This window comes from Triticum aestivum, chromosome 3A (assembly GCF_018294505.1).
Source record: "Triticum aestivum cultivar Chinese Spring chromosome 3A, IWGSC CS RefSeq v2.1, whole genome shotgun sequence".
Lineage (NCBI taxonomy): Eukaryota > Viridiplantae > Streptophyta > Magnoliopsida > Poales > Poaceae > Triticum > Triticum aestivum.
In genome coordinates, this window is record NC_057800.1 from 715,231,285 (window position 1) to 715,246,624 (window position 15,340).

The 15,340-nt window shown below is 45.2% G+C and overlaps 2 protein-coding genes and 1 pseudogene across 2 annotated transcripts; all 3 read left to right on the forward strand.

Annotated features, from left to right (window-relative positions):
• Window positions 1–2,668: 2,668 nt before the first annotated feature.
• On the forward strand, window positions 2,669–4,239 carry LOC123057237 (lichenase-2-like; annotated as a pseudogene).
• A 5,251-nt stretch (window positions 4,240–9,490) lies between these two features.
• On the forward strand, window positions 9,491–10,547 carry LOC123063436 (lichenase-2-like). Its single transcript, XM_044487218.1, has one exon. The coding sequence runs from the start codon at window positions 9,536–9,538 to the stop codon at window positions 10,442–10,444; it is 909 nt and encodes a 302-aa protein (XP_044343153.1). The 5' UTR covers window positions 9,491–9,535; the 3' UTR covers window positions 10,445–10,547.
• Window positions 10,548–10,823: 276 nt separating this feature from the next.
• Window positions 10,824–15,335, forward strand: LOC123057238 (uncharacterized). Its single transcript, XM_044480320.1, has 4 exons — window positions 10,824–10,940; window positions 14,311–14,674; window positions 14,765–14,890; window positions 15,211–15,335. Exons 1-4 carry the CDS (start codon window positions 10,824–10,826, stop codon window positions 15,294–15,296), a joined length of 693 nt encoding a protein of 230 aa, XP_044336255.1. The 3' UTR covers window positions 15,297–15,335.
• Window positions 15,336–15,340: the final 5 nt, after the last annotated feature.

A 15,340-nucleotide genomic window follows, 5' to 3' on the forward strand; every position in this document is an offset into this window, starting at 1 on the left:
GACTACAGACTCGTCGCAGACTTGCAGTGAACCTGGATGCGGCGAGCCTGATTTGTGGATCGATGGCGGGTCTTGACTTTGTTAGGCCGGGATTGGATGGTTGCGGAGGGTGGTGTGCTTGGTTGGGTTCCCATGGAAGAATGTGGCCTCCTCGTGGATCTGGTCATGCCCATCCTAGAGAACATTGTGTCCCTAGCTCCATCGAGGAGCAAGGACAGTGCAAGCGGCAGCAGGGGGTAGGGTAGATGTGGGGAGGGATGTCGGCGGCTGCTCGAGGTCATCATGATGAAACCCTTGACGTCCCATCTTTATCAATGGAAGTGGAAGAGCACGAAGTCGAGATTGGATAGGAGTTTGAGTTCTTTTTGGCACCGATCGGTTCCCCACTTTAGAGATGTATTTTTTTGCGTGCGAGCAAACAGTGGGTTGACTCTAAAAGGGATAGGCACTTTTCAACAGAAGTGCATGACGGACCAAAAATATGACGTCATTTTATTCGTTTGATAGATATCGTATTATTCGTTGTTGTTCGTTCGGTGAAATTTCCTAATATTTGATTGTTGTGTTTCTAATTAGAGCACCCCATAATCATCCAATATGAGGAGATGATAAATGAAAGATACTGATTATAAATTTTGAAGAGCCCATGGCAATGCGCGGGCGTTATACTAGTAACTGGTTAGGAAGAGGATACTCTATATGAATTTTCTTAGAAGGAACGAGATATGGGCGCTTGGTTAGGAAGGAGTAATTTTCTTAGGAAGGAGATTATGACCGTGATTGACTCTAATATCTTTAGTCTCCCATGTACATGCTGGGGGTATATATTTTGCCGGAGGGAGTGCATGGTTCGTTCGATAAAGTCATTGTCTGTTTCTTCTGGCAAGCGATGACCAAAAGTGAGAAGTACCACATGGTGAAGTGGGACGACATCTGCCTGCCCACGGATATGAGTGGGTTGGGTATACTGGCCTCCCGTCGGATGAATGTTGCCCTCATGCTTTGGTGGGTTTGGCGGATCATCCGCGGGGAGGGGGACTATGGCTGCAGCTTATTCAAGCAAAGTACCTTTGGGGCGTGCCACTACTAGCTTGCGATCGCATGGAGGGCTTCCAATTTTGGCAGTCGATCCAGAGGATCAAACATGATATTCGCCTGGGTTGTCCTTCTCGAATGGGAATGGCGTAGGGGCCATGTTTTGGTTAGATCGTTGGGTGGAGGAAACCCCTCTTTACACAGGGTTCCCTGAGTTGTTTGCAATATGCGTGAATCTGTTGCTCTTAGCCTCGAAGGCGGTCCAAAATGGGCAATGGAACATCTTGTTTCGTCACTCATTTGGCCTGGTGGAGGTGTTAGAGTGGTCCAATTTACTGACGACCCTACCGCATGTGCTGGCCAGTGACCATGACTCTATGCAATGGCGCCTTTCTCCCTCGGGAGATTTTTTTGTGGCGTTGGCATATCTTGCGTGGTGTAGGACGCCGATGATTCAGTGGGTCATGCCACTTTGGGAGGCGCCTCTCCCCTTGATGATTTTTTTTGTCTGGCAATTGTTGTGGGATCGCCTCCTGTCTGGGATAGGGGCGCTGAAGCGGCAAGCTCCGGGTAATGGGTTGTGCCCCTTGTGTGGCGTTCTGGAAAATGGGACACATATCCTCTTTTCGTGCATGGTGGCTAGATCGGTGTGGAGCTTTGTCCGGGAGGCCCTCGCGCCTGAGTGGGAGGCGACGGATCTTGCCGGCTTCCTTCAAGCCAGAGCGATGCAGACCGGAAGGCAAAGACGTCTCTTCTAGTTGATCTTTGTTGCACTTTCTTGGACAATACAGACGACGCGTAATAGGATGGTGATCGAGAGGGTCTTTCTGCGACGCGCCTCTGACTCTTTCTTCAAATTTCTTGAGTTCCTGCAACACTGGCACTCGCTGACTAGACAACCGGATCAGGAGCGTCTAGGGTGGATGCCGGATGCATTATAGGCTATGGCACGTCGAGTAGCTTCGCCGACGACCTCTTTATGTGACAACCACTTGGTGGTCATTTTTATGTTTTCTTTGGGCTTTCTTGTGTTGTGGCCCCAGACTATGTGTATCGGTATGTTGCTAGTTCTTGTTGGACTGATTGGTTTCTTTATTTATAAAACGGGGCAAAAGCCTAATTCGAGAGCTTCTGGAGTAATTATGTATTAGAGGGAGATCCACTGATTCGAACCTTAGGGAGTACCCCCTTTATATGTATGCGACCGAGATCATGGACTAATTACATATGTTCATCTCTCTAGTTTTGGTCTTTAGGCAAGATGTTAGTTACATATTGATATTAAGGTAGGATATAATTACTTGCTTTTTTTTGAATAGTTTGGATTGCTTACAACATGTGTCACGTGGTATATAATTACTTACTAAGCATTGGCATTGATATTAGGCATGAAATTAATTAGGAAAAGATAATAAATGTGTTTATGCTAAACACGCGAGTGATGTACACCGTTGGATAGATGAGGTTGAACGTATCAGATGTGTTAGATCTCCGCAACTCTCTCTTTTTATAGTGATATCTCGTATATATAGACATAGATAGGACTATTTTATTAAGATAAGACTGATCTTCTTTTGAGGGAACCGCCTTTGATCAGATTATTGTATCAACGTTGTAGATGGAGAAGACGCCAATGGTGCAAGGCCTTGCTCCTACGCTTCACATGGCATTGCACCTCGGGATTGTCGTCTTCGTCTCCATCCTTGCAAGTAATAATCTCTCTCGTCTCCGATCTTGCAAGTAATCTCAATACTCTAGAAATACATATGTGCTGTCTAAAACATTGTGCGTCTAGCATATCGGTCCTGGTGCATGTTGGTCAATGTTTTCATATGGATTGTAATTAGGGCGCGTATAATATTGCTATTATCTTGAGTGTCATGTAGGATAATTGATGAGTTCAAAGTGAGAGACAGAGAAAAGAAGGATTTTTGCGAGAAAAAAGGAACGTTTATCTTCTATGTAAAGATAAGGAACAAAATATTATCTTGTACGAATGTATATTTAGGGAACAACATTTTGAGATCCCATTTCAATTCGTTTTTTTTCTTTTGCGTTTTAATAATATGGCATATGCATCTTTCTGATGCAGAGGCCGGGGTAAAACCCCCTTTTCGAAATAGAAAATTCAATTCGGTTTTACAAAGTTGACTTTTGTTTAAGTAAACCCTTCATGTGTATGCTATGTACTGCAAACAGTTGATCTTCAGTTGGGGTTATAATTGACACCTGCTCCTATATATGTACAATCTACAAGGTACGACTACTACTACTGCACGAGAGGCGTCGGTGGGTGTGTGCTACGGCATGAGCGCCAACAACCTGCCGCCCGCGAGCACCGTCGTCTCCATGCTCCGCGACAACGGCATCACCTCGGTGCGCCTCTACGCGCCGGACAGTGCAGCGCTGGCCGCCCTCGGAGGCACCGGCATCAGCGTCATGGTCGGCGTGCCCAACAACGTCCTCGCCGACCTGGCCACCAGCGCGCCCGCGGCCGCCGCGTGGGTCCGCACCAACATCCAGGCCCACCCGGCCGTCTCATTCCAGTACCTCGTCGTCGGCAACGAGGTCGCCGGGGGCGACACGCGGTTCGTGGTACCTGCCATGGAGAACGTCCAGAGCGCGCTTGCGGCGGCCGGCCTGGGCGGCGCCATCAATGTCACGACGTCGATATCGCAGGCCACAATCGCCGTGCACGTCCCGCCGTCCGCCGGCGAGTTCACCAACGAGTCCAAGCCGTTCCTGCTCCCCGTGTTGCAGTTCCTGGAGCGCACCGGGGCGCCGCTCCTCGCCAACCTATACCCGTACTTCGTCTACACGTACAACGCCGCCGGTGACCTGGACCTCAACTTCATGCTGTTCACGGCGCCGGGGACGGTGGTGCAGGACGGCGAGTATGGGTACCAGAACATGTTCGACGCGAGTGTGGACGCGGTGCACGCGGCAGTGGAGCGGCTAGGGGTGAGCGGCGTGGATGTGGTGGTGTCGGAGACGGGATGGCCGTCCGCGGGCGGCGAGGCGGCGTCAGTGGAGAACGCGAGGACGTACAACTAGAACCTGGTGAACCACGTGGGGAAGGGCACGCCGCGGCGACCGCGGAAGGTGGAGACGTACGTGCTGGCCATGTTCAATGAGAACCTCAAGGAGAACGGCGTGGAGCAGAACTGGGGCCTTTTCTATCCCATCACCTTCATTTTAAATTGATCTCGTACGTCGTCCGTGTCCATGTAGGCGCCCATGGTCACGTAAATGTCAAATAAATGACGTTCGCATGTCCGTGCATCGCTTCATGACTTATCATACTTGTGCCTCGAACTTATACTTGTGCCGCCTACCTATAACAAAGCACTAAGCACGCGCAAGTGCGTGCCTTGAAAACAATTTGCAGTGAACCATTTTTTTCAAATAAATTGATGAGCTTCTGGTATTATTAAATATACCATTCTGGCCTAAAAAGAAAAATATCCTTTTTGGAGCATCTCCAACAGCCGCGCCAAAAGACGCGTGCGCGCAGTAAATTGGCTTTTTAGCGCGGGGGACGTTTTCGCGCGCTCCAGCGGTAGCGGGAAACTAACGCACGCGGGAAACGATTGTGCGCCCGGGGAAAAAGGCAGCAGCTCGGGCGCTACATTTGGCGCGCGGCGCGCCTATAAATTGCAGTGCCCTTTGTCGCTCTCTCCATCTATCCATCGCCCTCTGCTGCCCTCTGCCGCCGACACGCCGCCACCGCGCCACCATGCCGCCTCGCCGCCGGGGAGGTTCGGGCTACCGCGGCATCCACGTGCGTCCGTCCGGCATCTACTCCACCGAGATTCAGTCGGGCGGCGGCATGCGCCTCCGTCTCGGAACCTTCGACACTGCCCAGGAGGGCGCCCGCGCGTACGACGCTGCGGCGTGGCCCCTCCCGCGGTCCCGTCAGGACATGAACTTCGCCGACGTGGCGACACGGGAGCGGGCACAGGAGTTGGCGCCTTTCCCGTGGCTTCTCACCGACGAGGATCGTCGCAAGCACCGGAGGTGGGAGCATCATCTCAGGCTAGCCGAGATGGATGAGCAAGCTATGGCGATGTGGAGCTATCGCTTCCGGCACGACATCATCAACGAGGAATGGTTCTTCGCCGAGAGGCGGGCGGAGAGAGCGAAGAGGAGGGAGGAGTGAGCCGCCTATCGCGAGGACAAGCGAACGCGGAAGGCGGTCGCTAAATACAACGAAGCGCTAGGAGATGCGTCTTCCTGGGACTCCGGTGACGAGCAGTTCCTTGACGCCTACGCTTCGACGTCGGAGGAGGACATCACCGAGATAGAGTCGTTCGAGTCGGACGAGTAGTAGTAGTTTTTTGTTTTATTTTGTATCGTAGACGCTATGACGAACTATTATCTATCGTAGGAGAAGACTATGAACTATTATCTACCGACGCTATGATGAACTATTATCTATCATATGAGAACACTATGAACAATCTATGAAACCAAATATGTATCGAATCGTAGTAGAAAAAAACAGATGAAATATAGCGCGTCTGCTGGAGCGGCGTGGGCCGCTTTAATTTGCTGCGGCCCTTGGATTCTGCGCACGGCCGCCGCAAAAGCTGGCTAACCTGGCTCTATATTCTGATTTTTAACGCACGGCACATTGCGCGGCTGTTGGAGATGCTCTTAAAAATTTACGATAGGTTTGATGAAAACCACCTCGCCGTTGGATCAAAATTAACTTCTGTAGAACTAACTTGGATATCTTCCTAATATATACGTATTTGTCTTGCCCATACATTTAAGACAGCATAATGAGCGCAGCTAGGTCTGATTGGTGGGTAATTGCGCCCATGTCCCCGCACGATCAAATTTAGACCACTTATATATTTTTTGGAGTATTTGGAACTTACTACTAAGCGTTTTTTATTATCTTTCAATGGATATTATTTTTTTAAGGGGTGTCATTGAATATTCTAATCGGAATGGAAATTGGCACTGACAATTTTTAGTACCGGCTTTAAAAAATCTTGACCCACCTTTTGTAATTTGATTTGAAACTTCTAAATTTGACATTTTAAATAAATCTTGGCCCGACCTTCAGAATTTTAAACTCTTCAAATTTCAAAAAATTGAATTCTTGACACTTTGAAGTTTCAAGATTTGGCAACTCCCACAAAAGGAAAAGATATATAATGTGTGTGGATCCGACCAAGGAAGAAAGGAATAAAAGAGACCGGGAGAAATTCATGTGTCCCCCCTCCCTACCGCATTTCGACAAGTGTGCGTCCCAAGTCACCCTCAGAGTAACCACATACTCCCTCCTACCCAAAATATAAGGCGCCGTTTGACTTTTCTCATCTGTATGTCCATAAAATCAGTATACAGACATCTGAAATAAAATTGTTTTGCAAGACAAAAATGACAATGTCATTTATACATGTTCAATTCATGTACTTTGATACTCCCTCCATTCCACGATGGGCGCACTACACATAAATCAAAGACCGTGCAAAGTCAATCGTGTCTTATATTTTGGGAAGGAGGGAGTATTAATTATCATTTAAAATCTTCTTTTCACATTACTTGAAATTTTATGACAAATTTCTTGGTCCTTAGTCACGAAATTGTGCTCCATGGGGCCCAAGGAGGGGGAGGAGTGATGGTTTGCCCAATGTTGAAAATATCGCATATCTCACAACAACAAATATATAACTATACAATTCTAAAAAAATAGTTTTCCTGGTTGCAGGGCGGTATAAATGAAAACCTAAGTTAAGCTATATATATTCCTATAGAAAAACACATGTGTATGTCAGCTGAATTAGAGCTATACATATTGTAATTTTGCCCCCTTCACAATTGAATGGGTTTAGATTGGGTATTAAAGACTAGTTTGCAATTCAAACATTATTATCATAGCATTTGGGCCCTCAAAGAAGTTTTGACCAAAATGGTTGACTTACGCCAAATGTGATAAAAATGGGCATTACATGTTCTTCATCTAAAGGAAATTTAAGAAAGACAAGAAACTGAATAACTATATTTTGAAGAAAACAAATGTATTTTCTTATAGAAGCCTCTTTTTCATATATTTTTATAGTTTCTTATTTTCCCATTTGTGTACTTATATAGAACTACTACATTAGTGTATCAGAAGAAATGTTTCTTTAGAGATTTTTTTCCTTCCACGCATGTTTTTATTTCCATTTACCTTTTCATTCTACTACATTTAAGCAATCTATGGAATTCCTCCATGAATATTTGTGACATGGAAGACACATGGTGTTGATATGACCCTAACATGTATATAGGCCACTTTGGTCAAAATCACTATGAGGTATCATAAGTTTATGATATCATAAACTGTATGAGAAAGCAATCCAGTCAAGCACAAATTCTAAGAGCAGTTAATAATTTACAGGCTAGATATACCCATTTTCACTTTTGTTGTTTTTGATTTTCAGACGTCACTTATTTTTCTCAACCAAGATCGACTTGATGCGTTCATAGGCACGGATACAAAACCGTGTGGGTAAAATATATCGTTGCAAGCACCAGCAACCATCCACATCAACCTCCGCCATTGACATCACCCGGACAGTTCCCTCAAGAGATGCTTCCAAGAAGGGAATGACATGTCACATGTGAGTGCTCATATTTTTATTTGGTGACGGGAGCGCTTATATTTGTTGTTTATGTGTGTTCGTTGTTTTACCATTATATATCTCTTTTGTGGGAATTCAACATTGTATTTTCGTTGAGTCATTCTCATTGTATGATCGCTAGCTTTAATATATTTTTCTGCTACTGGTTGTTGCAGACGTGTAAGTTTGCAGGGGAAACATGATGGGTGCCCAAGGAAGCTTGGTAATCATCACTTGCACTTGGTAGAAATCTTACGTGACACCAGCTTGGTCTAGACTCTAGATCATCAGTGGGGCCAAAATTTTCAGAGCAATGTGATTGTTTTGGTGATGCTTACACTTGCACCCTGATCTACCTTGCAGAAGAAATCTATCTTCTCTTTTTTAGGGGAAAGAAATTACATATTGGGAGGCCTTGCCATTTCATTCCCCCGATGTTAAGGATATGTATAATTGATATATACTATCATAATTACAGATTTTTTTTAACACAGTACAGACGCAAGCACTTAAATACGTGCATACATTCACACCTACGAACGCACAAATGTACACTCTATCCCTATAAGCACCTCCGAGAGACTGAGCCGGCATGTCATCTTGAGATTTTATGAAGTCAACATAAATATCTTGTAGTCGACGGGAACATCTCCTCCCACTGAACGCGTATCGTCAGAAATCCTCAAATAAATTCAGAATAAATGCAAGTATCGAGATTTGATCCTTGATGAGCTTGATATACCACTACAAAATTTAATGCTCCCATAACCTACGAACACCAGCCATGCACCATCCAAACAACCAATCAGGAAAGCTAGCTCCTTTTGTTTTCTATTTTGAGTTGCCGCTTACGAATTAGGGTTCACCTATTATTGTAGCTGTGTCGAGTTGCCGCTGATGATTTCTGTTTTTAGTGCAGAGTTGCCTGCTGAAGAGCCAAATTTGATGCATTTCATCAAGCAACTTAGTGCAGAGTTACCAAATGAACATCCTCCAGATCCACAAGATCGATGGGCGCAGAGAGACAGAGTTTTTTTTTCTTGCATGGAGAGACAGAGATTGAGACTGGGCTCCTCAAAGGCTCAAACACCACCCGATCTGCATGTTTATTTTTTGAGACTGAGGGAAAGATTTGGCGTGTTACGCAGGAGTGGGTCGCTGATAACTGGTTAGGAAGGAGATACTCTATGTGGATTTTCTTAGGAAGGAGATATGAGCCCATGGTTAGCAAGGAGTAATCTTCTTAGAAAGGAGATTATGACCGTGATTGACTTTGGAGTAATTATGTATGAGAGGGAGATCTACTGATTCAGACCTTAGGGATTATACCACCCTTATGTATGCGACGGAGATCATGTAGTAATTGTATATGTATGTTCATCAATCTACTTCTTTAGGCAAGATGTTAATTACATATTGACACTAAGGTAGGATATCGTTACTTGATTTCTAATAATTGAGATTGCTTACCGCATGTGTCACGTGGTATATAATTACTTAGTACTTACCATTGGCATTGATATGATATTAATTAGGAAAAGATGCTCAATGTGTCTATGCTAAACACACGAGCGATGTAGACTGTTGGATATATGCGGTTAAACAGATGAGATGTGTTGGATCTCCGCAACTCTCTTTTTATATTGATATATATAGATATAGATGGGAGTATTTCATTAAGATAAGACAGACCTTTGGTTCAGGAGAAACCGCCTCTAATCAGATAACTGTATCAACGTTGTAGAAGGTACTGCACGAAGTAAACCGTTCATGTGTATGTACTGCAAAGAGTTGATCTTCACTTGTGGTTATAATTGACACCTGCTCCTATATACAATCTGTAAGGTACTGCACGAGGAGCATCCGTGGGCGTGTGCTACGGCATGAGCGGCAACAACCTGCCGCCCGTGAGCACCGCCGTCCACATGCTCCGCGACAACGGCATCACCTCCGTGCGCCTCTACGCGCCGGACAGCGCAGCGCTGGCCGCTCTCGGAGGCACCGGCATCAGCGTCATGGTCGGCGTACCCAACAACGTCTTCCCCAGCCTGGCCACCAGCGCGCCCGCGGCCGCCGCGTGGGTCGGCGCCAACATCAACGCCCACCCGGCCGTCTCATTCCGGTACCTCGTCGTCGGGAACGAGGTCGCCGGCAGCGACACACGGTACCTGGTCCCGGCCATGGAGAACGTCCGTAGGGCGCTTGCTGCGGCCGGCCTGGGCGGCGCCATCAAGGTCACGACGGCGATATCGCAGGCCACCATCGCCGTACACGTCCCACCGTCCGCCGGCGAGTTCACCAACGCGTCCAAGCCGTTCCTGCTCCCCGTGCTGCAGTTCCTGAAGCGCACCGGTGCGCCGCTGCTCGCCAACCTGTACCCGTACTTCCTGTACACCAGCAACCCGCGCAACATGGACATCAGCTTCGCTCTGTTCACGGCGCCGGCGACGGTGGTGCAGGACGGGAAGTACGGTTACCAGAACATGTTCCACGCGTCGGTGGACGCGGTGCACGCGGCCGGGGAGCGGCTCGGGGTGAGCGGCGTGGACGTGGTGGTGTCGGAGACCGGGTGGCCGTCGGCTGGCGGCAAGGCGGCGTCAGTGCAGAACGCGAGGACGTACAACCAGAACCTGGTGAACCACGTGGGGAAAGGCACGCCGCGGCGGCCGCGGAAGGTGGAGACGTACGTGTTGGCCATGTTCAATGAGAACCTCAAGGAGAACGGCGTGGAGCAGAACTGGGGGCTCTTCTACCCCAACACCAACAGGGTCTATCCCATCACCTTCGGCTAGTGAATTTGATTCATCTCCTTCATGTCCATGCAGGCGCCCACGATCACAGAAGTGTATACGCCGAGTTTTTAACGAGGCCCACCCAAAGCTTGCATGGGCATCAACTTATAGTGCCTATTTTTCTTCTTCAAATAATTAAATTGGTGAGCTTGAATATGTTGACATATTTCAATAATATTTGGTTGCATCAAACATTTGGATTAATAATATATGAAAACACTAAAAATACATATTATATATTTTATTGCATTATTGTGAAGTTGAGAAATATTTATAGAATATAGGTAGTACTACCATTGAACTGAAACAAGTCTTATATTAAGGGACAGAGGGAGTATAATATTCCCATGCATGTTGGGTGAGCTTTTGACGAGGTGGCATGTGTGCATGGTTTATGTTTGCATCTTCAAAGTGGACCCTCAAACTGTTCGCATACTACTGGACCGCACGGTCCAAATTTGTTGTGCCAACCAAGGCAAAGTGCATGGGAGACAAAGTGTGTGTGTGTGTGGGGGGGGGGGGGGGCTTTTCATGAGTACGGACAATAGGCACGTAGGACTCTGACACATCCGGTCCACCCAAAACCCCTTCCGGACCTTGCGCCTTCATCCTCCCATTTTCTCTCCTTACCTTTTTCTCTCTTGCCTTTGCCACCGCCCCACCACCCTGGCCGCCCAGTCACCTCCAGTGGTACAACCGGGATCCAAGTCGCTTCTTGATACGTCTCCAACGTATCTATAATTTATGAAGTATTCATGCTATTATATTATTAACCTTGGATGTTTTATATGCATTTATATGCTATTTTATATGGTTTTTGGGACTAACCTATTAACCTAGAGCCCAGTGCCAGTTTTTGTTTTTTCCTTGTTTTTGAGTTTTACAGAAAAGGAATATCAAACGGAGTCCAATTGACGTGCCAATTTTTGACGATTTTTTATGGACCAAAAGAATACCCCGGAGTAAAAGAGTTGGGCCAGAAGAGTCCCGGGCTGTCCACGAGGGTGGGGGCGCGCCCACCCCCCTGGGCGTGGGCCCCTGCCTCGTGGACGCCTCGGGCACCTCCTTGACGTGAGACCAACGCCAAAAATTCCTATAAATACAGAAACCTTGGAAAATAACCTAGATCAGGAGTTCTACCGCCAGAAGCCTCCGTAGCCACCGAAAACCAATCTAGGCCCTCTCTGGCACCCTTTCGAAGGGGGCCATCATCACCGAAGGGCATGGAGGAGGATCCCGGAGGGGCCATCATCACCATGAAGGCCAAGGACTAGAGGGGAAACCTCTCCCCATCCAAGGGGGAGGCCATGGAGGAGGAAGCACAAGGGGGAGAACCTATCCTCCTCTCTCTCGGTGGCATCGGAGTGCCATCGGGAGGGGAATCATCGTCACGGTGATCGTCTTCATCAACATCACCATCATCATCACCATCCTCATCTCTTTTACGCGGTCCACTCTCCTGCACCCCGCTGTAATCCCTACTTGAACATGGTGCTTTATGCCACATATTATGATCCAATGATGTGTTGCCATCCTATGATGTTTTGAGTAGATATATTTTGTCTTTGGGTTGATTGATGATCTAGATTGGTATGAGTTGTATGTTTTACTTTGGTGCTGTCCTATGGTTCCCTCCGTGTCGCACAAGCGTGAGGGATTCCCGTTGTAGGGTGTTGCAATACGTTTATGATTCGCTTATAGTGGGTTGCGTGAGTGACTGAAACACAAACCCGAGTAAGGGGGTTGTTGCGTATGGGATAAAGAGGACTTGATGCTTTAATGCTATGGTTGAGTTTTACCTTAATGATCTTTAGCAGTTGTGGATGCTTGCTAGAGTTATAATCATAAGTGCATATAATCCAAGTAGAGAAAGTGTGTTAGCTTATGCCTCTCCCTCATATGAAACTGCAATAGTGATTACCGGTCTTGTTAACGATTGCCTAGGACAATTCCGCACACCGGTCCACCATTATTACACACTCGCTATTTGTAATATTTAGTAATATATTCTAACTCTATGATAACAGCACCTACTTTTATATTTTATCTCTCCGATATCATATAAAGTTATCCTCTTCATACCCACAACATAGTTTTATTTCTCGTTGCTAGTTGGAAGCAAACGTTCGGTGTACGTAGAGTCGTATCAGTGGTAGATATGGCTTGAGAGAATATTGATCTTACCTTTAGCTCCTTGTGGGTTCGACACTCCATACTTATCACTTCCACCTTTGGAAATTGCTACGATGATTCCTTGCACTTGGGGATTATCAAGCTCTTTTCTGGCGCCGTTGCCGGGGAGCAATAGCGTGGGGTTGATATTCTCGTGTGTGCTTGTTTGCTTTCTTCACTAAGTAGATTTTGTTTTTCATTTTTGTTTATGTTTAGTTGTGGGTGAAACATACAAAAAAAATTAAAAGAATGAAAATACCAAAAAAAATTACTTGCCTCGCATGCCTAAAAAGTTTTTCAAAAAGATAAGTGATTGGAAAGTTATGCATTGAAGAAGTGAGGGTCGACCTTGAGCACTTGTGTTCATGCTCACGGAAACAATGTAGAATTTTTCATGGAAGTTTCTCTGTAAATAATTAGCCCCTTGTATATATCCATTGTATTATAAAAATAATGTGCCAAGCTTTGGTTTTAGGATGATTAGATTGCTTGTTTACTATGTGCAGAACAAAAACAAAAACTTTGGCTGTAGCGCGTGATTTTACATTTTTTTTACTGGAGAGTGAAATGGATCTGAAACTCTTTGAACATTACTTATATATAAAATTTTCAAATTGTAAAATTTATTTCATAATTTTTGGAGTTACAGAAGTTTACTAAACCTCCATATTACTACAGACTGTCCTGTTTTAGATAGATTCTGTTTTCTATGTGTTGTTTGCTTATTTAGATGAATCTATGAGTAGTATCGGGGGGTATGAACCATGGATGAGTTGGAATACAGTAGATATTGCACCAATATGAATTTAAAATGAGTTCACAACAGTACCTAAAGGTAGTGATTTGCTTTATTACACTAACGGATCTCACAAAGTTTTTGTTAAAGTTTTGTGTGGATGAAATGTTCGAAGATCGAGGAGCTATCAATATGAGAAGAATAAAGAGAGGCAAGAGTTCAAGCTTGGGGATGCCCAAGGCACCCCAAGTAAATATTGCAGAGGATACTCAAGCATCTAAGCTTGGGGATGCCCCGGTTCGCATCCCATCTCTCTTCTTCAACAAATATCGGTATACCTCGGTTTTTGTTTTGTTCACATGATTTGTGTCCTTTGTGTTTTTCTTTCTCTTTAAAGAACCATGATAGTATGAGAATGTCCCTTCATCAATTTATAGAATACTTCGTGTGCTTCACTTATATCTTTTAAGTAGAATTTCTCTTCGTGCTTCACTTAAATCTTTTGAGTATGGTTTTATAGAATGCTTCGTGTGCTTCACTTATACATTTTGAGCTTGGATATTGGTTAGTTTATATTAATTATAGAATGCTCCATGAACTTCACTTATATCTTTTGGAGTATGAATAACACTACCATCTAAAGCGGGTTTGGAAGAGTGTCAACTTTAGGAACTAGTGATCCCGCTATTCCGAATGAGAAGAATTTTTGCTTATGTGGAGAGTAGAAAAATTTCTATGCTTGTAGACCATGAAAAAATGCTTTATGTGATGGTTATGTTGTTGAATACATTCATGATGCTACTGAAAATTATTATGAGGGAGGAACATATGCTTGTAGGAGCTGCAATAATGTCAAGTTTCCTCTCTATGTGCTTAAAGTTTTGAAGTTATACTAGTTTTGCCTTCCTATGCTAGTTGATTCTTGTTCCTATAAATTATGTGCTCACAAAATCCCTAGGCATACTACCCAGGATGTTCAATTCTGCCGGCGAGACCAAGTAGTGGCATTTCTTATGCATGGCGCAGCATACTAAAGGGTGTTGAGCTGCTGAGAAAAGGAATCATATGGAGAGTTGGGAATGGCAAGGATATTGACATATGGAGTGACCCATGGATTCCGAGAGGTAACACCAGAAGGGTCGTCTCCCATAGGGGCAATAATTTGATAACTAAAGTCAGTGAGCTAATTAACCCAATCACCAACAAATGGGACGAAGAACTAGTGAGGCAAACTTTTACCCCAGAAGATACAAAGTGTATCCTTCAGATCCCAATCCAAGATCATCTCGAGGACTTCACGGCATGGCACTATGATAAAAAAGGTATATTTTCAGTAAAATCTGCATACAAAGTAGCAATAAATTGTGCAGCTCGAGAATCTCTCTCAGGTCTAACATCTACCTCAAGTGCAGCTGAAGAAGATGGTGGATTTGACTGGCTTAAACTATGGACAATGCCCCTCCCAAACAAAGTGCTCCATTTTTTATGGAGGCTAGCAACCAATAGCTTACCATTGCGAACAAAGCTACAAAACAGAGGTATGGAAGTTGACACTCGTTGCCCTATTTGTTATAGATTGGATGAGGATGGGGGGCACTGTTTCATCAAATGCAAGAAAGTAAGAGAAATATGGAGAATGGCTCAACTCGAGCATGTTAGGCTGCAGCTAATCCCCTGTGTTAATGCTTTAAACTTCATCGAAGAAATTATTAATTTGAGGGAGGAGATCAAGTTAAAAACATGTTTATTACTTTGGCTTTGGTGGCATGAAAGAAACAATGCAAATAAAGGGAAGGCCATTAAACCATCGAATGAAATTTGCTCTTCTATTGATTATCACTTTATAAATGTCATGAAGGTACAGGAGAAAGGGAAGGGGATAGCCCAACAGCCAAAGCAAAAGTGGACAAGAGCAGCTTCAGGAATATTGAAGATCAACACTGATGCAGCTTTTCACAGGATTTCCAATGATGGAGGTTGGGGATTTA

Excerpts from the sequence above, each read along its gene's own strand:
- LOC123063436 (XM_044487218.1), top strand. The coding sequence starts at position 9,536 with ATGAGCGGCAACAACCTGCCGCCCGTGAGCACCGCCGTCCACATGCTC.
- LOC123057238 (XM_044480320.1), top strand. The coding sequence starts at position 10,824 with ATGTGTGCATGGTTTATGTTTGCATCTTCAAAGTGGACCCTCAAACTG. Across the intron at positions 10,941-14,310 it reads CAAAGTGCATGGGAGACAAA|GCATACTACCCAGGATGTTC; the intron begins GTGTGTGTGTGT and ends CAAAATCCCTAG. Across the intron at positions 14,891-15,210 it reads AACAAAGCTACAAAACAGAG|GTACAGGAGAAAGGGAAGGG; the intron begins GTATGGAAGTTG and ends AATGTCATGAAG.